The sequence below is a fragment of the Lentinus tigrinus genome, assembly GCF_003813185.1.
Source record: "Lentinus tigrinus ALCF2SS1-7 unplaced genomic scaffold L226scaffold_7, whole genome shotgun sequence".
Lineage (NCBI taxonomy): Eukaryota > Fungi > Basidiomycota > Agaricomycetes > Polyporales > Polyporaceae > Lentinus > Lentinus tigrinus.
Window position 1 is genome coordinate 1268216 of NW_027137916.1, and position 21271 is coordinate 1289486.

A 21271-nucleotide genomic window follows, 5' to 3' on the forward strand; every position below is an offset into this window, starting at 1 on the left:
ATTACTCCTACTTCTCTCTCTCCCGACGGTCTCCGGTAGTCTCTCAGGTCGTTGCACCTACGGTCCGATTAATTATCATTCCCCACATTGGGTTCGTTGTCGTTCATCTCGTAGAGCGTCGCGCTATCTGAAATATCCTCATACTTCACGACGACATACGACATACACTCTCATTCACGCGTTCGGTCCATCCCATGCAACGTCTTCTGGATGTCACGTTCCTTCAATTAGTATACCTGCTGTATCTTGTAGCCCCGTGCGTACACGCGCCGTGACCCACGATCCATACCACTTCCCCCCTGCTCTTGCCTACCTTCGACGACCTCCATGTCTATCCCCTGCCTGCTAACATATGCCATAGACGCCTACGTTACTCCCGTCCACCCCTAGTACTGTAACGACCCCGGGCTCGTGTCTTTGCGTTATCTACTTGTATTCTGCTCACCGTACCCAGTATTCACGTACGTACTTGTCAGTTCGGCCAGCAGCGTCGTGATTATTTATAATTCTCATTGTAATTGATGTTCGGGTCTGTCATTTGGGGAATCGTGCTACTTCTGTATACTTAGTTGGTGAGGCGCAGCATGGGAGACAGTGCGCGGATAAACGGGCTCAACACACAGGTGTTCTACTTCATAAGGTTTGCCCGAACCTCGAGCAGCTTGGCAACGGACTCTCGCTTGAGCAGCTTCTGGTGCCAACTGTAGTCCGCGACGTTCAGTGCAAGCCTCCATCCGATCGAAAGCGAGAGCACTCACGCATAGAAGGCAGGGTAGGTCTTCGCGACATCCACGTCAGCCCGATCCTTGAAGCCGAGCGTGAGCGCGAGCAGGTCCCATGGCACGAAGGAGAGGTCGGCGACGGTGCATTTCCCGCCCACAAGCCATCCCGAGGGCTCCTTGGCGAGGACGCCGTCCAGCACACCGAGCACGCGCAGGATCTCGTTCTCATAGCGCTCGACGGCGCTCGGCACCTTCTCGGGATGCGCGTAGGTGAACCAGAACGCCTGGCCGTAGTACGGGCTATGATGGGGCTGCAGTCAGCCTCACGTTCGACGTCGACCCGGCTCGAGGGCGCAGGATGCTCTTGACCGGACGTACCCTTGGCCGGACGCCTGGAAGAACAGCCACTGGAGCAAGGTGTACTTGTCCTTCTCGTCAGTCACTGATATCTTGGCCTCTTTGTCGTACTTGTCGACCAGGTAGAGGATGATGGCGTTCGACTCCCAGATCACGAAGTCGCCGTTGTGGTGGTCGATGAGCGTGGGGATGCGCCCGTTGGGGTTGTACTGCGTGTGCTCCGGGGCCTTCTGCTCCTTCTTGTCGAAGTCGAGGTAGATGCTGTGATAAGACAGGCCCAGTTCCTCGAGGACGAAGGCGACTTTCCTATCAGGGAATCAGTCAGTGTGACCAACTGGAACAGAGCCTTCGGGACATACCAGCCGTTCGGACCTCTCGCATGGGTGTACAGCGTGAACTGTTGGTCGTGAGACATGATATGGAAGTAGGTAAGTTGAGAGTGGGGCTGACGAGGTCCTGGTGATGCAGCACCCTCCTGCTTTACAGACATCCTTTATACCTGCATGAGGCGTCACCGTCCACTCCATGCGCTACGCTATTTGCATTGTCTTCCAGGATACGTCCATGGTTGGTCAGCAAAATCAATAAAAGGGTGGTGTGTAAGCTGGGCGGACGGGATCGGCTGCCGCACGCGTTAAATCAACTTGCACTGCGCAAGGACGTGGTAGGCAGTGCCTTAGTAGGCAGCCTACGTGGCATGCTCCCATCAATCAACGTCAACGCCCAAGTACGGCGAGACAAGGTGCTGTCGGAAGTGACCTCCCTGTTATGCCTTTGTTAGCATCATCAACCACCTCTCCGCCTCGCGTCTACATACATCCGTTGCAAAGGTCGCACTTTGGTGGGGATGTGGATATTGTTTGCCTCACGACTTCACTTATCGACCGAAAGTTTCGGAGAGTAGAAAGAGATGATATCGGCAACAATGCAGTAAGTATACAGTGTGGCGTGCGGACGAGCACTACGTGCCGTGGCGTGCAGAGTACATGCTCTACAATATAAGGAGTAGAAGTGGTCATGGCAGAACAGTAACGGTCGACAAAGTTGATACGCACAGCATTAGAGGACAGCACGATGGCCATGAGGATGGACAAGAGAGATCTAAGGCAGCGGAGGGACGCTACACGGCAATTTAAGCGTTTGGACTGGTGAGGGCCTGCGCAGCTGGACTCACCATTAGAAGGGGAAGCCTCCGCCTCGTGATGAGTATCCGCCAGAGTAACCACCAAAGCCACCGCCTGGGTATCCTCCGCCGCCGAACGAAGAGAACCCTCCTGGTCCGCGACCACCACCAAAGCCAGTCCCGTGGAACTGAGCGAATAGTTCGGAGAGGTCGACGCCCGGGCCCATGCCGCTGCCAAACCCATCGTCCTCGTCCTCGCCCAGATCGTAGCGCTGACGCTTCTGCGGATCTGAGAGGACGCCGTGGGCCTCGACGACGAGCTTGAACTTCTCTTCGTCTCCACCCTGCTCGCATTATCAACGGATATCCTCCGAATCAACAAAGTGGTGGCACGCACCTTGTCTGGATGGTGCTTCAAGCTCTCCCTGCGGTAAGCTTTGCGAATCTCGACCTCGGTACAATCACGCTCAATACCAAGGATTTTGTAGTAATCCTTCGACTTGCTCCGCTTGAAATCAAGCTCGGCCTTCTTCAGCTCGTTCTTCAGCGCGCGCACGTCCGCGTCGCAGTTTTCGAAGCCAGCCTGCTCGATAGCCGACTTGAAGTCCGCAATTGCTGCGTCGTACTTCTCGAGGTGGAGGTTTATGCGAGCACGTGTCCGAAGCGCCTTGAACGACGACGGGTTCAACTGCAGGGACGCTTCCGTATCCGCCAAGGCATCCTCGTATCGGTCGAGCTTGACGAGGGTCGTTGCACGATTAGACAGCAACATGGCACGAATCTGTCCTCCCTCTCCTTCTCTCGGGTCCGAGCCGATGCGTTCAATGGCCTCACCGTATTTCTCGGCCGCCTCTTCCAGCTTGTTGGTCTTGAACGCGACATTGCCCTCTTCCTTCAGACGCTCCACGTCCTTGATACGTTTCCGCAGCTTCATGGCAGCCTCATGGCCAGGATCTAACCGCAGCGCGGACTGGACATGCTGTGTTGCCTGTGCCGTCTTCGACGTCAAGAACAACAGCAGTCCGCGTACGGTCATCACGTCTGGAGAGTTGGGGTCTGACCGCATCGCGTCGCTGAGGTCGACGAGGTAAGCCCAGCTCGACATGCAGGGAGAATGATAGACTTACTTTGCAGCCATGCTTGCCGCGTCCCAATTTTTCTTCGCAATCTCCAGCTCAACCCTCCATAACCTCCACTGAATCGGGACGTCACCGCCCTCTCCGTCGATGACCTGCACGCACTTGTCCAGCGCAAGCCGTGCCATACCCCAGTCTCTCCGCTCACGTGCACCCTCCAGGTTGCGCAGGTGCGCCTCAAGCTCGAGCACCTTCGTCTGCAGCTGCAATGCTGCGGAATTCTTGGGTTCGATAGTGAGCACAGAACGGAGGGTGGAGAGAGCGGGCGCAGTGGATCCGGTAGACAGTTGACAGCGGGCGAGACGAACGAGAGTCTTCGGTTGAGGCGCGTCGGACTGCAGGGCTGCAGCTTGTTGACAGTCGGCGAGCGCAGGCTTGAACCGCTTCTGGGCCATGTACGCTGCCGCCCGGTTCGTCCAAAACGTCGGCTCTGACGGCCGCAAATCTGCAGAGCGTCGAGGGTGAGCACCATGGTCCTGAACTGGACATGGGGAGAGGACGCAAGTGCCACTAGAAGAAAGTGTGCAATGCAACATACCAATAGCTCTGCTATAGTGGTCTATAGCATCCTGATACCGCCCTGCCTTAAACGCAGCATTCCCCTGCTCCTTGATCTGGTCCGCATCGGGCTCTGCCTCCTCCGCCGGGGGTTCCTCTGGGACAGGCGTCGTCTCCTTCGAGCTCCCGGCCACCTCTATGGGCTCCTTCTCAATTTCCATCTCCTTATCGTGCCTAAGAGCAATTTCCGTCAAGTAAATGTGGGAAAGCCACTGCGCACGCCGATATCGTAGATCGAAGAGTCGAGACACTCACTGGTCGGCAGATCCGTTTGCCTCGCCGTTCACAGCAGTCTTCGCGGCAGCAGCGGCTTGCTGCTTCTTCTTCGCCTGCTTGTTCTTCTTGTTCGTCATCGCGCCGCTCCGTGGAAGGGGGAGAGGTGAAGGTAGGATGAAAGAGAGTCGGAAAAGCGAGCGCCCGTGTATTGTGAAGCTATGGGCGTCTCTACATGTTCCTAGCAAAAGTTTGACGCCACACTTGTTCCATGACCTAATGTTTGCCGGTTATCCGTTTGAAGGCTACTACTGATAAGTACTGATAATGTTGAACTGACTATGAATTGTAAAGTACTTTCGTCGGACGCCGATCGTAGTAAAAACGATCAAGCAAGGGCAACTTGACCGACGCAGGCATCACGTACAAGACACCATTTTTGCATTGTCTCCCAAAATATCCTCCGGAAAAGCCAACGATCATGTAAGCAGACAGCACAGGGAACTTAGGGAATGGAGTTGAGGAAGAGAGGCGAAGACTCACTCGCAGCATAGTATTAGTGGGCGCTCTCTGGCACTGCAGCAGCGATCGCGCGCCTGCAAATGACTTCATTCGTAATGCTGACCACCACGCCTCGCCGCAAACTCGTGCAGCGGTGAACTCAACCTACCTCTCCTCCGCGTCATGGATACTCGGACTGTGAGCAATACTAGCACAAGAAATCTTGTAGGGCGTCACAGGTACTATCGGTATGTGAAACAATCACGTCCGCCACAGTGCTTACAAAACTGACTGGTACGGACATACAGCGGCCACCGCTCCAAATCTTTCTATCCGGAGGATGTCAACGAGCTTGGTATGTGACATAAACCATGTGTAATCCATAGCTGACAGTGGAATTCAGTCGAGCTCAGAGCCCGTTCACGCACATTCGATGGTGCATACAGCCGCACGGCCATCAGCAACTTGGGATATGCGCTCACCATCCTCCGGCTGTTCGACCGCCGATTCTTCAGAAGTAAGTCTTGGTGCTGTATGTGTAAACGCTTGCAACTCAATTCGCTTTTCCCTTCAGTCGGTATCCTGTACACCGTCATGGCGGGTCTAATCTTTGTCGTTGCCTTCTTCCGTCAGCGGCACTCGAGGCACGACTTCGCTGACAAGTACAGAAACCTCGCCGCGTACGAGAACGCCATTAAGACCGTAGGGCAGACAGGGAAACGTATCTTTGGCCGCCCGTTTGTCACTGCCGGATGGATAGTAGCATTACTATCGCTCATCGTGTTCTCTGTAGAGATTAGTCTGTTGGTGCTCATCTTCAAGATATGATGGATCGTTCTTCTCGTTTATATGATCTACGACTGGTTATAACTCAACTTCAAGCGGAACAATGCGTACGATCAGATACCCGATTATACTATACTACATCAACCTTTCCACCAGCCATGTCACCGTGCGCAAGTTCGCTCGCTCTTCGTGCAGCCAACCGTCGGAAGATGCATCAATCTTCCAATACGTGAAAAGACCGTCAGACAGGTGAGCGGACTACCGCAGTTGGAGACTCGAAGGATACTCCGTCGTCACTCCGACTCGTTCATATCCCGCCACGCATACGAACCGTAGCGTCTACCAACTTTCCCAACCACAGTTGATCTGCTGATGATCACTGCCATGTTACACATTTGTTTAGCACGAGATATCAACTATTTGCTACGACAAGTATACAGTGCAGCGTCTACGGCAGAGTACGGTACTGCAGTGCCGCCAAGACAACTAGTCTACGTCAGCGGACGCTCTTCGTGAGCTGCGGTGAGTACCCACACGTTGCTCCACAAGAAAATTCCAAGGAGCACGAGAAGTGGACCTGACAAGCCCAATCAGGATGCGCCCTGGGTCTGCGCCAGATATGAGGTGCATGGGGTACCACTGTCCACCGTCACGTACTGTGAGCTTCAGGTCTAATACGGGGTGGCACTTACTGTAGTCTGGAGAGTGCCGTAGATTGGGTCGCCATAGCACGCGTTCCAGTATTCACTCCTTCCTGGCATTTGCGAAGGGATAATCGATGTATCCATGCGGATCCTCAGGTGTGTCGAACGTGTCTGGATCCCATTTGGTCAATGGTATGTCATCTCGGAGACGCAACGGTAGATCGGGCTGTGTGTGATCGCATACAGAAGTTGTCAGCGAGATGGCCGGACGGACGCAAGCCAAAGGGACTCACGTTGCTGATGAACGGCCTGCCGAAAGCTATGAGTTGTCCTGTACTCTCTGCAACCTCTAGTGCTTTTGCCCGAGTATATCTGCCAGCGCTGATGAGTGGTCTGGGGCTCCAGAGGTCCCGGATGAAGTCGTTCGACTATATGACACCAATCAGTCGACGGTGCGCAGCAGAATAGATGATGAACGCGCACATCTCCTCGCCTGGAAGAACCCTCCACGACGTGCAGGTAGGCCAAGTTCGAACGGTTTGCAGCGAGCTGAGAGATGAGGTATCTGAATGTTGGTATAGGATCGACCATCCTCATGTCTGCGTATACATGAGGTGTCAATATAGTGGCAGGTTAGACGAGGGGGCATACCTTGCCGAGCATTCCAAGGACTGACCCGCAAGGCGGTCTTCGATTCCCCGATTGCTTCACATACCGAATCGACCACTTCCAACGCGAATCTCGTCCGATTTTCAGTGGAGCCGCCGTACTCATCATCGCGCCTGTTGGATACGTCTTGTGTGAACTGGTCGATGAGGTATCCATTTCCGCCGTGGATCTCGACGCCGTCGAAGCCGGCGTGGTGCACTGCATTTCTTGCAGCTTGTGCGAAGGCCTCCACATACTGCTGGATTTCTGTATCTCTCCGTCAGCAAGGATGCGCGAGATGGATGGCCCAGCATAGTACCAGGTTTGGTTAGAGGCCTCGGCTTCTCCTGTTTGTTGGCCATGGGGATGTCTGAAGCGGAGACGTATTGATAATCGGGGTACCGATCGCGAAAGTACTCGAGTTTGGCAGCGCGCCCACATGCCCACAGCTGCATGAAAATATATGACCCTTTCTCATGCACTGCGTCTGCCACCTAGAAGAAACGTGCCACGTCAGCATGCAGCATGTCGAGAAGTCAATATCTATATTGAAGTTACCCGCTTCCAACCAGCGATCTGTTCGGTCGTGTAAACTCCTGGTGCATGTGGCGAGACGCCTTCCGCAAAGTGGAACACATAGCTTGGCTCTGAGATCAGCAAGGTTCCTGGAACACATGCACGCTGCCTATAATATTCCATGGCAAGATCGGTGTGAACGCCAGAGTCATTCGCACGGCACCGCGTCATGGGCGCAAGTACTACGCGATGAGCGAGCTCGATGTCCCCGATTTGCGCACTTTGAAATAGCACCGGCCTCATAGCGTCCAAAGGGCGTACTGAATGCTGACAGAGAAGAGTGTGGCGAGAGACTTGACTTCCTCAGGCTGCTGTTCGAAGTTGAACGTTCAATGAACCCATGCCGCTGCGATCGAGCATGACTCGGGAGTGTCGGGCCGGTGACACTGCCACGGGCCGGCGTGACCGGGCGCTGTTCATGTTTCGTTGTTCGAGCCACCGTGACCTGCGTACCTTTCGACCACCACCTCCGGCCAAACACACCTCACTCTGAGTGTAAGTAAAGATATTTTTGCTAAATATCTCCAGTTCAATTATTAGCGGTCCCACAGCGACGACACCACGTGTGTTAGAACTTCGTTACAGCTGCGCGGCGTCACCAACCACCTTTCGACCTTGGCTGACGAGCACCACTGGCAAGCTTTTGATCGTAGAATACTATTGAGACATCTCACTGGTACGTTGAGATTGTGGATCTTATGAAATTATTTCTCATGAACTGATCAATATAAATGGCGCCACTCAAAATGTCTTCCTTATGCATGCCGATCAACGAACAGTGACGCAAACCACATCCCGGAAGTCAACATCCAACTGTCCGTCAAAACATTCGCACCCACATGTCATCTGATGATTCAGACACTTCCATCGCCGTGCGCGTCTTTGAGCTCCTGGGTGAGATGATCGCCATCGACCTCATCGAAAAGAACATGCCCACTCGGGAGCACGCAACCAAGGTAGAATGGGCGTTCGTCTCCAACTTGCGCGTCGCGCCTGGTCAGCAACAGATGAAGGAGGAGTCCGATTTGAGCGAAAGTGATTACAGTGCTGCATGGGTACGTGATTCGTAGACTGGTCGTTACGTGCACTGAAAGGTGGTCAGCATAAAGTGGACCGCGACATCGGTCTTCTCTCGGGCCACTTCCTCTCACTCTCGGACAAGTACGCAGAGAAGAACAAACCACAACAGAAGATTGGCGGCGCTTTCTACCCCGACGAATACAAAGACGATGTCCTCGATGGTTGTCCGGACTGGACCTGCATGGGACTGCCCGTCGAATTCAAGCGGGGTGGCACGGGCCTTGATCCCTTCGACGACAGACCTGGTCATCACTATGAAGCCGACAAGAGGAAAGAGGTGCGCGGTCAAGTGATTTCCTATGCCGAAAATGTCTTCGGCGACCAGCACCGTACTGCCGTCTATCTGCTATTTGTGAATGGTCCTATCTTCCGCGCTATGCGTTGGGACCACTCCGGCGTCATCGTCTCGGAGCCCGTCGACTACCTTCACTCGGTCGATGGGACGACGTGTCTCCTCACGTTCTTGAATTGCTACGCCGCAATATCGTCTGCAGGTCGGGGCATCGACACCACGGCGGTCCGGCTATCCGAAGATTCATGTGGTTGGCAGCGGATGAACGTTGTCGCTGGAGGCAGTGAGCACGATCTCGACTATGACCAGCACATTATCGAGGATGATTCAGAACTCCATGACGCTTTCGTCGACCCTTCGAAAGGTTCAGTGTCTCTCGGAACGGATGACTGCTTCCTACACCAGGACCCAGCGGCTCAATGCACACATCCCACCACTTGTCATCGTTCCTACCCCGACGTCGTCCCAGAGTTCACGCACGCACGCAAATACTTCCAGGACTCTATCGCGCACGGCCATCCTCGCTATATGATCAAGGTTGGCGATATGACCCTCCTGGTCGGAAGGCCCATGTTCACGGCTTCAGGTCTGATCGGCCGCGGGACTCGCGGCTTCGTCGCTCTCGACTGGCAGTCGCAACGTCTAGTCTTCCTCAAGGACTCATGGAGGCGCTACTACGAGGGTATGGAGGAGGAGGGAGAAATCATAGGGAAGCTCAACAAGGCTGGCGTTCCAAATATTCCGACGGTTCTTGCACACGGCGATGTGGAAGAACAAGAAACAGAGACGTCAAACTACTCTCCGTTAACTGGTCCCAAGCGGGTCAAGTCATACCCTGTGTGGCCGGTGCGGAACGACCTCGAAGCCCGGGTGAAAGAGGTGAAATGCCAGTCCCCGAAGAAGCCGCTACCCTCAACGGTGGTTGTTCCCGATGTGGAGTATCCGTGGATTGACCCCGAGTCGTTAACTGCTCACGCCTCTTTGAAAGTGGTGTCTGGACCTGCTGGATACCCAGCATCCTGCACCCCTCTCGACCCACCTCTCCCTCCCCGAGGCGCAGGTCCTTCGGCGGAGTACGTTGCCGGCCTCATCTCCGATTCATCTGCTTCGGAAGACGTATCTGGGACAGCAGCCGGAGTGAAGCGTTCAGCCGAAGAGATGGAGAAACAGGAAGCGGGAGCAGGGTTGCGTCACCTCATTCATTACCGTGTCGTTATGAAGGAGATCTGTCTGGGTGCTATGGCTTTCGAGAACAGTAGACAATGGGTCGCTATCATCCTGGACTGTCTCATAGGTGAGTGTCCGACAGCTTCGTCAGTCGGCTACTGTCTGTCCCTAACAGAGAACATTTGGCGTAGCTCATTCTCAGGCGTACGACCTCTGTGGCTACATACACCGAGATGTCAGCGCCGGGAACATCTTGATCCTGCCCACCATCCGTCAACATGGTGACAAACGGGTGGTCTACTGGCAAGGCATCTTGGCAGATTGGGAACTTGCCAAGCACAAGGATATCAACTATGCTCGAGAACCAGACAGGGCGGTACGTCAACTGGCCATATTGAGTTCTTATTCGATCACTCATCTCGATCTTATCGCTCTTTCGGGTATAGGGAACTTGGCAATACATGTCCTGGAGTATGCACAGGTTTCCCGGAGACTCGATCAGCATTGCGGACGAGCTTGAAGCCTTTGTCCATGTGCTCATCTACGGCTGTGTTCGCTTCATTCACCACAACTTCAGAAGCATTGAGGGATTCATGGACTCCTACTTCAACGGCTTCTCTGTGAACGGCGAACGCAAGTTGGCGTGTCCTCCCGTGAAGCGCGACTGTCTCAAGACCGGTTCTCTGACCGATGGCGATCACCCTATCCAGTTCATCACGGCCGACGACTCGATTGAACATCCCCTCAATGGCTTGATCAAGACGCTATTTCGTCTTTTCAAAGTACGATACGAAGTGCTGTTCTGGAAGAAGGATCACGCACCCAAGACAACCCACCGAGAGGAGGCTGCGCCTTCGAACAATGCTGCGACCGACAACACGTCCCTTCCTAATTACCCCCTCTTCGATCCAGATCTACCTGATGAGTGGTGGGACGATGCCCCACGGGCCCGCAAAGCAGTCTCGGAAGATATGATGAACGTCGACAAGATCGAGTTGGACAATCTTCTGCGGGAGGCAAAGAAAGACTGCGATCCGCGACCGACCCCGGAGATGGAGCAGACCGCTGCTTCGCTGCAGTCGCACAAGACCATCGGCAAGATCCTCCTGCAGTACCTTGAACCCGACATTCCACCGGACGGCATGAAGAAGCCCGTTGTATGGCCCGTCAACGACAAGGGCCCCGATCGTCTTGGTGGCTACGTGCCAATCAGCGAACGTATCGCCGCCCCTCAAACTTTGCAGAAGCCATCGAAGAGGTTACGCACCCAGGCCAATACGAAGCCAGTCCAAGCCGAGCCATCTACCTCGGGCAGCAAGACAGCTCGTCCTACCCGCCAGCCGAGGTCTCGCCGGATCGTCGCACCTTCCGACAGGACGACGCGGAGCAAGGACGGCACCCTCCCAGGTGGCAGTCAGGATCGAGGTCTTCTGCAGCCTGGCCTGTCGACGAGGGCGACTGCGAGGCCAGGCAGCAGTGGCCGTGGTACCGCCGCCGTGAAGCGCGCTGCTAGCCGTTCCAACACCAGGACCACGCAAGCTACAACCAATACTCGCACCCGCAGTCAGGCTAGTGGCAGCGGCGGCAAGCGAAGCAAGGGCAAGGCTCATGGCTAGACTTACTGGCGAGAGCGTCACGTTTTGCGGAGTGTACCATGTTGGCACCATCTCAATGCATATTCCAAAATTTCTTTCATTGCGCTCGCACCGTGATGCTCATATACGCAGTGTGGAGGTACGGCGCGACATATGACCCTGACGACGTATGTGACATTTTCGAGTACAAGCTTAACAATTCACTGGCACTCGCTCTGCATTTGTGAGCCATGATTCCGTATACCTAGCAGGCACTGGGTAGGTACGGAGAGCTGTGAGGCACCTGTAAAATCCTGCAGCGACCAAGCGGCACCAGGATGATCGTCGCGAATGCCTCAAGAGTCCAAGATTCTTGTTCTCCCCCACCTTGATAACTCCAACGTCCACGGCGCAGAACGAGGAGCAGTGTGCGGGGTACGCAACGACGGCGCAGAACAATGCATGCAAGCACGCTATCAATCACCAGAGGGGCCGGAGTCGGTAACTACGATATGGATTGCGAGCATACATGCAAGAGCGCCTGGTAGGAAGTACGGAATGTCAGGCACATAGTAAAAACAAGAGATAACAGAACTATCTCAAGTCTGAATTGATGCCTTTTCGTAGATGCTTGCTCTTCCCCGCATTAGTAACTCCACTTGTCCATAGGCAGGGACAGGGAGCAGTTGTCGGGGTATCAGGAACCTACGGTCAGAATAGTGGCCCGACGCCGACATGCACGCACGAGACAGATCCTGTGTGACATATGTCTTAACATTGGCCGAACCAAAAATATCACCAACCCTGCTCGACCATCAGCGAGTAATTCAATGCGGAGAGCATCAGGGAACATACCAGTCCAGCAAAGAGACGTATGTCGGCGTGAGTCTCATACTGTCCGCCTTGAGCATCGTTCACCTTAACGACCACGAACCTCCCTTCTTCCGAATCCCAGTGAAAGATGCGCTTGACCCCCGCCCATCGGCACCACTCGAGGCATCTCCAGCACGGCTTGGCGCTGCCCATGCCGTTCTTGGTGAACCGCGCGACATAGATATCAGCGCCGTTCGCGCGAGGGTCCCGGCGACGTGCATCCCACCCCCGGTCTCCATCCTTCAGACGGGTCGCGGTGTTCGGATTCGTGATCCAAGAGATGTCATGATCTAACGTGGGACCAATGGAGTGCGAGCGGCCGTGCGAAGAGGAGGGTCGACTCTCGCCACTGCTGCTCTCCCCACTACTATAGCTGTCGTCACCTGAGCGCGTAGACGGCGACTGGCTTCGGCTCGAGCTGGGTCGACTGCGCCGACTCTTGCCCTTACGCCCTTTAGAGCTGCCTGACAAGGGTGACGGACTCGGCGTCGAACTCGTGGTCGTTCTCCCAAACGGTGACGGCGTCGGTGGACCCCGAGAAGTATCCCTCGGGGTCCGCAGTCCCTTTTGTCCGTTTTGTTGTTTGTGGTTTTGGAGGTGTGGCTGGTGAAACCCGACGCTCCATGCCTTGAACCTGCGTCTTGAACGAAGGAGACATGCCAGTCAAACTGAAGATGGCGTGCATTTCCGCATGCATCGAAACCGGCTTCACGTCGGAACTCAGTACGAGGCGATGGAGTGGGTGCAGATAAACGAAGAGAAAACCGTACCTTGCGATGGCCATGCGTCCTCACCTCCGCCCCGTCATAGTGCGGCCGGTGATGGTTGTACCCAGACGATATGACTTTGCCTCCCTTCACCATTACTGCGCCCAATGTGAAACACATCGGGCTCTTCGACGCCGCCTCGGCACACTGAGAGAGATAAAACTGGGTCTTGTTCATGGTGTACGGGATGCTTCGAACAGGGAAACACTGCCAGTTATGCGCATGATGAGTGTAAGTATGAGCTAGACGAGGAAAGCCTTTGCACATCGACTTGCCTGTAAGTATCGATATTGGCTGATCGTAGCGGACGACGAGCAAGGTGGGAGATGCGCTCAACAGAATAATATGCAGGCGGCAGCGCCGCGGCGGAAGGAACGACGATACTGTCCTTCGGGCCTGCCCTCAACTAAGTCACGGGACCTCAAAATTCGCGTCTTAATGCTCGCTTCGTTTGCAGGATTGCCATCGATCTCTCCTCCTCCCACCAAAACTTTTTCCTTCAACGATGTCTGCCGATCTCACGAAGCTCGAGTCCCACCTCAAGACCCGCTCCTACGTCGAGGGGTGAGTCCTTTTCGCCTTGTAGTCGATATAGCGTCTGCGGACGTTGGACATGATGAATACAACGCTATGGTCCGTGTTTCCAAGAAGCGACTAGACACCGCTGCTCCAGTATGCCGACAACTATCTACCTAGCTCTCTGATCTTCTATCTTGTTCTCTCGAGTTTGAACATCATGATCCTGACATTGCATTGCGCAGGTACACTCCCTCCCAGGCTGATGTCGCCGTCTTCAAGGCCATCTCTTCTGCTCCTGACGCGACTGCCTACCCCTCCGTTGCTCGCTGGTACTCCCACATCAAGTCTTACGAGCCCGAGTTCGGTTCCCTCTCTGGCTCTAGCAAGGCCGGCGAGGCCTTCCTCGGCGGCTCCTCTGCCCCCGCCAAGGCTGAGGAGGAGGATGACGACGATGTCGATCTCTTCGGCTCCGACGAGGAGGAGGATGCTGAGGCCGAGCGCGTGAAGGCTGAGCGTGTTGCTGCCTACAACGCGAAGAAGGCCAACAAGCCCAAGACCGTCGCCAAGGTTCGTCTGTTTTCCACACCATCTTGTGCTAGACCGCTTGTACCCTCCTCTCCTGCATGTATTATACTCCACGGGAATATGATGTTGACTTCTTGCGCGCATAGTCGGTCGTAACCCTCGAGGTCAAGCCCTGGGATGATGAGACCGACATGGTCAAGCTTGAGGAGTCCGTCCGTTCTATCGAGCAGCCTGGTCTCGTTTGGGGTGCTAGCAAGCTCGTTCCCATCGGTTACGGTATCAAGAAGCTCCAGATCACCCTCGTCGTTGGTATGTAGTGCTCTTCTTTACTTGAAACGGTGCGAGTCCTTACGATGCGCCCACAGAGGATGAGCTGGTCTCCCTGGATGAGCTCCAGGAGAAGGTCGCTGAGTTTGAAGACTATGTCCAGAGCTCCGACGTTGCTGCCATGCAGAGTGAGTAACTCTGTCTTTCCGTAGACCCAGGAGCAGTGCTAACGCCTATGTTGCAGAGCTCTGATTGCTTCGCCTTGTGTATCATCTCTTTGGGTGTTTGGTAGGATGTATCGCTTTGGTGTACGGAAGTCAAGAGAAGCAAAACGTCATGTTGTAACGATCTACTAGAATGCAATGTCGCGTCCCCATATCATTGGCTTCCGCATAGTGTCTTTCGTACACAACCTCCAGCATTCTGCACTCGTCTCAATGCAAGATACAATTCGAGCTGTGAAGCGCTCCAACCCATCTCGAGCTACACAAACTTAGTCTCCAACAGGTTCCTTCTAAGGTGTCCACGGGTGTGTCTCAGATCTTCGCAGGCTCTATGCATGTGACGATGACGTTCTCAATTCCATAGCTTTGTCAGGATAGCGGAAGTTGTCGAGTTACAGCACTCATGACCTGCTTTCCGTGGTTTCTCGTGCCTATCACGGAAGCCGTGCGCAGCCCGTGGCCTCTGTTCGCGCGTCTTGGTGTCTCAAGTTCCAGATATAAAGAGCATGAGCTGGACCGAGGTCTACAGCACGTAATTTCTCTCTCACCGCCGTCATCTGCCCTCGAGAACGTCATGTCTGAAGACTGGAAACTGTATGGATTTGCACCTGTCCCTCGCGATCCGGAGCTCCTCTTCAAGGACCACCCAACGGCATCCGGCCCGAACCCAAAGCAGGACCTCTTCGTCGCAGACGACTTTCCCCTGCCCGACACTCCACTAGTACGGGAAGTGCGCGCGTTCGCACAGGTGAGTTTTGTACGTCCCTCTACACACATAGGCTAACTCTAGCGCTACAGAAAGAGCTCGACGAACAGACATTCAACCACAGCAACCGCGTCTTCGTCTACGGCTCCGCACTCGCGAAGACGCACTTCCCCGAGTGGAAGTATGTGGAGACGCCGACGGCGGTCGAGACGTACGCGCTCTCGTGCCTGCTGCACGACATCGGGACGGCGGAGAAGTTTCTCGCGACGACCCATATGTCTTTCGAGTTCAAAGGTGCGATCGTTGCGCGGGACTTGATCCTCCAGCTGGGAGGACCCGAGGCGGAGGCGGACAGTGTCTGCGATGCGATTATCAGGCACCAAGACATCTTCGTCAAGGGGTATGCCTCAGATTCGAGCATTGATTTCTGGTGTTGTTCTAATTCGCCCTCCTCAGCGGGAACATCACTATGGTCGGGCAAATACTCCAACTTGCGACGATCCTGGGTGAGTTCCAGCGTCAACTGCCTTCATATCTGCTGACCTGATACCCTCGGGATCCCGTACACAGACAATGTCGGGCTGTGCGTGCCGTCCACATCTGTTCCATGATTTCCCATGGCCACTATGGCTATGGCACTAACGCGTGGGTCACGTTGTTCCTCAGACGCGCGAATCTCATCCATCCCCGGCTGATCGAGACGACAACCACGAAATTCCCGCGCAAGGGATGGTCGGAGCACTTTGCTCGCGTGATCGAGAAGGAGCTCACACTGAAGCCGTGGTGCCATACGACTACGTTCGAGGTGCCGAACTGGAAGGCGGGCGTGCAGAGCAACTTTGCGACTGACGTGCGGGGAAATGACGTTATGAGGCCATTCGATTGAGGGGCTTCGAGTTGTTGGGGTTCGGAATGAGGAAATTTTGTACGTGGACGTATATGCTCTCAAGACCCAACAAATTGATCGCACGTCCACCCATCTACTGACCCGTAATGAGTATCGGCGTAGTTGCCAACTACATTCCGTATTGACTGCCCTACCCTCAGAACCGTTGTACTAACGTTACTGCTGCACGACTTGATGTCAGTGATCTTTGCGAGCCTCGAGGCCATTCGTGGACCACAGGCCAGACTCGCTGCAATGCGGGCTCTCATGATACTTCAGTACTGGACTTCATGCCACTTCGCAGCTTGCCTCGCATCGTGATTCCACTGCCAAGTAGATTCCTCTTCGTTGCCCGTTTCCTTCTCATTGTGATCTGACCTCTTTCCCTCCCTACATCATGGTGTCCGACTCTCACAAACCTGGCCTGATATCCGTACGCATATTCGCATATTCAACTCTGCGAGGTTAATTCTCAGTGCTCTTTCACTGCAGCCTGAGCAGGTTCAAAACACATATCCGAGAGGTCGGAATTTGCGCCTCTGGGAAGGGTCTAGACCGCCATTGAATTCTCGAATGATGAGCGGCTGGCAGGTCACATCACGGTCGGTTTTGACCGAGCCAGACGTTTATTTGTACATGTTGTCTTGGCGACGCTGAACAAGTTCCCCACAAGGTCCCGAACGGCGTTGACCTCCCCGCCCCCCTTCTTTTCTCCTGCCGTCGTCGTCGACATTAAAGAACTCGTCCGCTCCTTGCGTATCCTACTCTCTTCGCCATGAAGACTATTGCCGCAGCCACGCTCTTCGCATCTGTCGCCTTGGCCCAGTCGGTGAGTAGCGGCTTTATTATGATGGGGTAATCAGTTGGACGCGGACGAGGCAGCATTGGCCAACCTTAACAGTGCGAGGCGACGGGGATGTGGAGGCGATCGGGAGGTTGTTGGGACAGTAATGTGCCAACCAAGCTGGGCTGGAGGAACAACGCAGCGGACAACCGCGTATATGCAGTTTCTGGCCAGGACAGCATGTATGTATGCGGTCGCCGAGTGTGTCGCAATTGTCCGGTTGCGTCCACCCCCGTTCCTCTACACGCTGAGCTGAGGTGACCCACGTCGTGCGGTTACCTGGAGTCTCGCAACAACTGACCGACAGACCCCGATGCTACTTGGCATATATGCGCATTGCGTTTTCAGTTGACTAGCATGCATGCAGCCTCCGGGCGGAGGCTTCACTGCACATGCTCTACTGTTGGTGAGCTGAGCGTGACTGCTTCTGATCGGTCCTTGATATTCGCTACTTGCGTCTGCATGCGATTTCGACATCTCAGATCCTGTTGCAGAACGTATACTGACCTCTCTGCTCAGGCCTCGCTCATTCCCTCGGGGATCAGCACCAGCTGCACGACCTACCTCAACAAGTTCAACTCTGATACCAGCCTCGCGAGCTGCACCTCCTCCGTCATTACCGCGACTAGCGCGTATTCGCCCAGCCTCAACTCCACCGCGTCCTCGTCCGTTTCCGCTACCGGCGTGAAGTCTTCGCTGGCCGCCTTGTGCTCCGCGAGCTCATGCTCGGATTCGACGATTCGCTCTGCTCTCGCAGACTTCTACGAGGCGTGCAATGACGAGCTCACGACGAACGCAAACCAGGACGTCATCCGCACTTACGACGTTCTCTACGCTCTCACACCTCTCAAGAACGCGCTTTGCGCGAAGGACGAGAGCAACAACTACTGCCTCACCGATATTGCGAACACCACGTCTCAGTCGACGAGCGTGCTCTCAACTGTGGCGAAGTACATCTCCATCCCCATCGCCGCGGCGTCCTCCGCGCTCTCCCGCCGTGCGGACGCTCAGGCGGTCGCTGCCATTGCCCCGAACGCGACCACGTTCGCATCCAACAACATCCTCTTCCTCATGCTCCAGCCCGACCTTTCCTCGGACAAGTTGTGCCAGTCGTGCACGCGCAGCGTGATCACCTCCTACATCAGCTTCGAGTCGTCCACCCCCTACGCGCCCGGTCTCGCTCAGTCTGCCCTCCTTGCAGGCCAGTCCGACCTTTACCAGGCCGTCCAGAAGACCTGCGGCTCTACCTTCCTCAGTGGCGCCGTTGCGGCTGCCGCCGGTCTCTCGGGTGGTATTGTTGGCCAGGCGTCGGACAGCGGTGCCTCTCGTAGCATCCTCGCTAACACTGGCATCGCTGGTGTTGCCGTTGGTGCGATCGCGTTGGTTCTTGGCGCGGCGTTCTGAGCGGGTGGAGGCATATGCGTTGCATGGTTGTAGAGGTGCTTTGGAGTATGCTTTTTTCATTCGTGACGGCGTGCCGTTGCGTGTCGCTATATTCGTAGTATACCCCCGTAGTTGTGTGTTGCGCTTAGTTGAATATGGACGTGCCACACTTTTTTCCCGACTTCGTTTTGCTATCTCTGTCAATTGTTCGAACGAGTAAGAGTAACCCAGGCCTCGCATCGAATGTCGAGCGGTACCTGCCGTCATGGCCTGGTGTTATCAGACTCTTGAACTTGAGCTCACACCTAGCACAGAAGAAACACACTTGATAACTGAGTGATTAGTATCCAAGTAAATGCGTTCAATTGCCAGTACTTACAGCCGTTTTCATATCGATAGCCCCTTTTCGAATAATTTATATGGATAGTGCGGATCACGAAATGTCAGTTCCGCTCGCTGGCGAGCCTACGCGATGGCTGCCCATCATTCTCCGCGGCGTCAGTTTCGTGGACCGCCAGAGTCCGCCACAACCGACAATCAGCACATTATTTTTGGAAGGGCCTATCGATATGAAAACGGCTGTACTGAGTACTACTATGCAGTTCTTGAGTGTAGCGGGCACCACTTGCCAAATGCAGAGCGTGATGGTCGGCGATTGCCGTGTTGCGCGATCACATGAAGCACGCGCCTAAATCTCGAACCCAAAACAGGTTACGGAGTGAATACCACAACCTCCGTCTTCCCTTCTCCCTCTCTTTGTCTTTACAACGACTACCCTCTGTCACAGACATAATGTCGATGAGGAACAGCCCATTCTTTAGGTGAGCAAACCACCTACTATGTGCTCGTGCACCCGCGAACCTGATTTTACCGGAAGAAAACGGACAAGGTCCATCGAGTCGATCGACGATGGCGAACACAAGAGGCTGAGACGGCTTTCGACCCAATCAATTGGCACTGACGCTTCAATGGTAACGGTGAGGAGCTTGTATGACGCGTCGTAAGCACTTCCTGCTGACTGCGGACGCGCTGCAGCCATCGGCAGGCCCGTCGAGAGTACCCTCTTCCATGGGCACTTCATTCCTCGAGGATGCCGCGAGGCTGGACCGTACCAGCCCTCGTAGGCAACGAATTGGCCCTTCATCGTCTTTCATAAGCTCTACACCGATGTCTCGCGCGTCCTCGATGACCTCGGTCGATGACGAGGGCCCTATGCACGCGCTTATGCGGAGCGCCTCGAGCAGCGACCTTCGACGCAAGCGCGATTCCATGGGCCCGGGCGAGTTCCCCACGTTCAAGGAGCATTCCGCCTTCCACAACGTAAAACCTGTGAATTCCATTGACTACTCGGTTCCGACCACGGTTGACGCCACTGAAGCCACGGCCGGTTCGCCAATCGGGTGGTCGCTGTCCAATGCCCTTGTCTTTGGCCGTGGGAACCGTGTGTACCACAAGACGATGACCGAAACGGAGGGGATGGCGCAGCAGCTCACGAAGCTCAACGACAGTATGGGCAACTTGCGGCTCGTACAGTGCGCCGGGAAGGACCAGCCGAACACGATGATTCTCGCCACTTCGAGCGGGCATGTACAGCTGTGGGACCTCGCTGCGAAGAAGGTGGTTCAGCAGTGGAAGATGAAGGGTCCGAGCGCCATGATGTTCAACGCAGCCCTCCTGACGATCGGAGACGAGAAAGGGACGCTCCGGCACTACGACACGCGTACAAACGACTCGGCCAAGATGAAGGAGCAGGCGAAGAAGGTCACCCGCCACCAGGGGCGGGTGACTGCACTGGCTTGGAGCCGCGACGGCAACCTGATTTCCAGCGGCGACCAGAACGGTCTCATCCTAGTGTGGGACATCCGGAAGTTCAAGACCCCGCTCGAGGTCGGTGAAATGGTGCAACGCCGTCGCAAGATGCAACACGTCGGCGCGATCACGGTGCGTTCCTCCTTCGTCCTTCCACCGTGCGTTCATTCATGCCTGTCTGTACCTAGGCCCTTGCATGGTGCCCGTGGTTTGGAAAGTACCTCGTGTCCGGAGACTCCGCACCGGACGGGAGTGGCACCATCCGCGTCTGGGACATGTCGAACGACGGCGACTCGTCCACCCGCAACCCGGAGCGTCCCACCAAGCTTGAGCTGGACGCTCAGGTCACTTCCCTCCACTTTTCGCCTCATATCAACGAGCTGCTCTCGACCCATGGTCCTGGAAAGCTCACCGAGGTCCCTTCACTCCATCATGCAGAGCCTCTCCAGTCCCGCATTGCCAACTCAATTGTCGTCCACCAGTTCCCTTTGATGCGCCATGTGACGACGGTCTCGGCGGCTAAGAAGAACATTGCCGGGAGCGTGCTGAGCCCGAACGGCCAACGAATCGTCCTAGCTGTTCCTGAGGAGTCTCAGCTGAAGGTGTGGGACGTCTGGGGCAAGTTCAAGGAGCCGAAGCAGCGCAGCTTGCTCGAGACTTCAAGCTGCATGATCCGGTAGGGGGGGGGGCGGTGGTATGTTGCTAGCAGGCCAGGTGAGTCGTCGTGGTTGTTAGACATCCTCCGAAGACTATCGATCTGACTCGGCTTCCTCACGTGTTCTGCTCAGGGTCGATGCCGCTGCTCCGCAATACCCCTCCGCTCACGCGTTGCACCATGTTACGAGACTAGACGGTCTGGATAGTTACAAGGTAGGTACGATCGGGTTTAATTTGCTACTTATTGCGGCCTTCTACGGTGTACCATCACTCTTCCTCCCTAGTCACCGCAGGCGAGAATTACCAGGACGAGGAATACTGTTGTAGAAGATGTAATATTGCTCCTGTCTGCGTCGGGGCCTGGGTGTAGAAGAGCTGTGTACTAGTTGGAAGGGCTGCGTACTGTACTTGTGCGGTGTACGTTCTCGGAGGGA

The 21271-nt window shown here is 55.1% G+C and overlaps 10 protein-coding genes across 10 annotated transcripts; 6 read left to right on the forward strand and 4 right to left on the reverse strand.

Moving 5' to 3' along the window:
* Positions 1 to 628: 628 nt before the first annotated feature.
* Positions 629 to 1494, reverse strand: L226DRAFT_459658 (glutathione S-transferase C-terminal-like protein; the record flags this gene model as incomplete). Its single annotated transcript, XM_067675534.1, has 4 exons — positions 629 to 701; positions 759 to 1022; positions 1101 to 1385; positions 1439 to 1494. 4 exons carry the CDS (start codon positions 1492 to 1494, stop codon positions 629 to 631), a joined length of 678 nt encoding a protein of 225 aa, XP_067537811.1.
* A 479-nt stretch (positions 1495 to 1973) lies between these two features.
* Positions 1974 to 4188, reverse strand: L226DRAFT_483685 (protein prenylyltransferase). The gene is made up of 5 exons (XM_067677026.1): positions 3877 to 4188; positions 3330 to 3783; positions 2600 to 3275; positions 2254 to 2546; positions 1974 to 2199 (listed from the first exon to the last, which is right to left on the reverse strand). The coding sequence occupies exons 1-4, from the start codon at positions 4055 to 4057 to the stop codon at positions 2256 to 2258; spliced, it is 1602 nt and encodes a 533-aa protein (XP_067537812.1). The 5' UTR covers positions 4058 to 4188; the 3' UTR covers positions 1974 to 2199; positions 2254 to 2255.
* Positions 4189 to 4729: 541 nt separating this feature from the next.
* Positions 4730 to 5495, forward strand: L226DRAFT_533250 (uncharacterized protein). Its single transcript, XM_067680413.1, has 4 exons — positions 4730 to 4858; positions 4919 to 4965; positions 5014 to 5127; positions 5185 to 5495. Exons 1-4 carry the CDS (start codon positions 4794 to 4796, stop codon positions 5436 to 5438), a joined length of 480 nt encoding a protein of 159 aa, XP_067537813.1. The 5' UTR covers positions 4730 to 4793; the 3' UTR covers positions 5439 to 5495.
* Positions 5496 to 5837: 342 nt separating this feature from the next.
* On the reverse strand, positions 5838 to 7576 carry L226DRAFT_533253 (NADH:flavin oxidoreductase/NADH oxidase). The gene is made up of 8 exons (XM_067680414.1): positions 7247 to 7576; positions 7008 to 7182; positions 6692 to 6955; positions 6524 to 6639; positions 6334 to 6468; positions 6089 to 6266; positions 5931 to 6035; positions 5838 to 5882 (listed from the first exon to the last, which is right to left on the reverse strand). Exons 1-6 carry the CDS (start codon positions 7505 to 7507, stop codon positions 6141 to 6143), a joined length of 1077 nt encoding a protein of 358 aa, XP_067537814.1. The 5' UTR covers positions 7508 to 7576; the 3' UTR covers positions 5838 to 5882; positions 5931 to 6035; positions 6089 to 6140.
* A 151-nt stretch (positions 7577 to 7727) lies between these two features.
* On the forward strand, positions 7728 to 11478 carry L226DRAFT_363187 (uncharacterized protein). Its single transcript, XM_067674241.1, has 6 exons — positions 7728 to 7759; positions 7816 to 7940; positions 8044 to 8319; positions 8367 to 9930; positions 9995 to 10179; positions 10250 to 11478. The coding sequence occupies exons 3-6, from the start codon at positions 8104 to 8106 to the stop codon at positions 11417 to 11419; spliced, it is 3135 nt and encodes a 1044-aa protein (XP_067537815.1). The 5' UTR covers positions 7728 to 7759; positions 7816 to 7940; positions 8044 to 8103; the 3' UTR covers positions 11420 to 11478.
* A 1226-nt stretch (positions 11479 to 12704) lies between these two features.
* L226DRAFT_569434 (uncharacterized protein) lies at positions 12705 to 13194 on the reverse strand (the record flags this gene model as incomplete). The annotated part of the gene is made up of 2 exons (XM_067684299.1): positions 12705 to 12956; positions 13021 to 13194. The coding sequence occupies 2 exons, from the start codon at positions 13192 to 13194 to the stop codon at positions 12705 to 12707; spliced, it is 426 nt and encodes a 141-aa protein (XP_067537816.1).
* Positions 13195 to 13522: 328 nt separating this feature from the next.
* L226DRAFT_505386 (uncharacterized protein) lies at positions 13523 to 14524 on the forward strand (the record flags this gene model as incomplete). The annotated part of the gene is made up of 4 exons (XM_067678029.1): positions 13523 to 13581; positions 13779 to 14103; positions 14208 to 14370; positions 14427 to 14524. 4 exons carry the CDS (start codon positions 13523 to 13525, stop codon positions 14522 to 14524), a joined length of 645 nt encoding a protein of 214 aa, XP_067537817.1.
* Positions 14525 to 15126: 602 nt separating this feature from the next.
* On the forward strand, positions 15127 to 16144 carry L226DRAFT_569436 (cyanamide hydratase; the record flags this gene model as incomplete). Its single annotated transcript, XM_067684300.1, has 5 exons — positions 15127 to 15300; positions 15351 to 15658; positions 15715 to 15764; positions 15829 to 15841; positions 15925 to 16144. 5 exons carry the CDS (start codon positions 15127 to 15129, stop codon positions 16142 to 16144), a joined length of 765 nt encoding a protein of 254 aa, XP_067537818.1.
* Positions 16145 to 16871: 727 nt separating this feature from the next.
* On the forward strand, positions 16872 to 18806 carry L226DRAFT_533256 (uncharacterized protein). The gene has a single exon (XM_067680415.1). The coding sequence runs from the start codon at positions 17346 to 17348 to the stop codon at positions 18390 to 18392; it is 1047 nt and encodes a 348-aa protein (XP_067537819.1). The 5' UTR covers positions 16872 to 17345; the 3' UTR covers positions 18393 to 18806.
* An 834-nt stretch (positions 18807 to 19640) lies between these two features.
* On the forward strand, positions 19641 to 20860 carry L226DRAFT_544684 (WD40 repeat-like protein; the record flags this gene model as incomplete). Its single annotated transcript, XM_067682289.1, has 2 exons — positions 19641 to 20312; positions 20369 to 20860. The coding sequence occupies 2 exons, from the start codon at positions 19641 to 19643 to the stop codon at positions 20858 to 20860; spliced, it is 1164 nt and encodes a 387-aa protein (XP_067537820.1).
* Between the last annotated feature and the right edge of the window lie 411 nt (positions 20861 to 21271).

Bases quoted from the DNA above. Each gene is read 5' to 3' on its own strand.
- L226DRAFT_483685 (XM_067677026.1), bottom strand. From the start codon at position 4,057: ATGGAAATTGAGAAGGAGCCCATAGAGGTGGCCGGGAGCTCGAAGGAG. The intron at 3,784-3,876 runs GTATGTTGCATT...GACGCTCTGCAG, and splicing joins CCACTATAGCAGAGCTATTG to ATTTGCGGCCGTCAGAGCCG. The intron at 2,547-2,599 runs GTGCGTGCCACC...TAATGCGAGCAG, and splicing joins TGAAGCACCATCCAGACAAG to GGTGGAGACGAAGAGAAGTT.
- L226DRAFT_533250 (XM_067680413.1), top strand. From the start codon at position 4,794: ATGGATACTCGGACTGTGAGCAATACTAGCACAAGAAATCTTGTAGGG. The intron at 4,859-4,918 runs GTATGTGAAACA...ACGGACATACAG, and splicing joins GGGCGTCACAGGTACTATCG to CGGCCACCGCTCCAAATCTT. The intron at 4,966-5,013 runs GTATGTGACATA...AGTGGAATTCAG, and splicing joins GGAGGATGTCAACGAGCTTG to TCGAGCTCAGAGCCCGTTCA.
- L226DRAFT_533253 (XM_067680414.1), bottom strand. From the start codon at position 7,507: ATGAGGCCGGTGCTATTTCAAAGTGCGCAAATCGGGGACATCGAGCTC. The intron at 6,640-6,691 runs GTATGCCCCCTC...ATGTATACGCAG, and splicing joins TCCTTGGAATGCTCGGCAAG to ACATGAGGATGGTCGATCCT. The intron at 6,267-6,333 runs GTGAGTCCCTTT...GATCACACACAG, and splicing joins GCAGGCCGTTCATCAGCAAC to CCCGATCTACCGTTGCGTCT.
- L226DRAFT_363187 (XM_067674241.1), top strand. From the start codon at position 8,104: ATGTCATCTGATGATTCAGACACTTCCATCGCCGTGCGCGTCTTTGAG. The intron at 9,931-9,994 runs GTGAGTGTCCGA...CATTTGGCGTAG, and splicing joins CATCCTGGACTGTCTCATAG to CTCATTCTCAGGCGTACGAC. The intron at 10,180-10,249 runs GTACGTCAACTG...TTTCGGGTATAG, and splicing joins CTCGAGAACCAGACAGGGCG to GGAACTTGGCAATACATGTC.
- L226DRAFT_533256 (XM_067680415.1), top strand. From the start codon at position 17,346: ATGCATGCAGCCTCCGGGCGGAGGCTTCACTGCACATGCTCTACTGTT.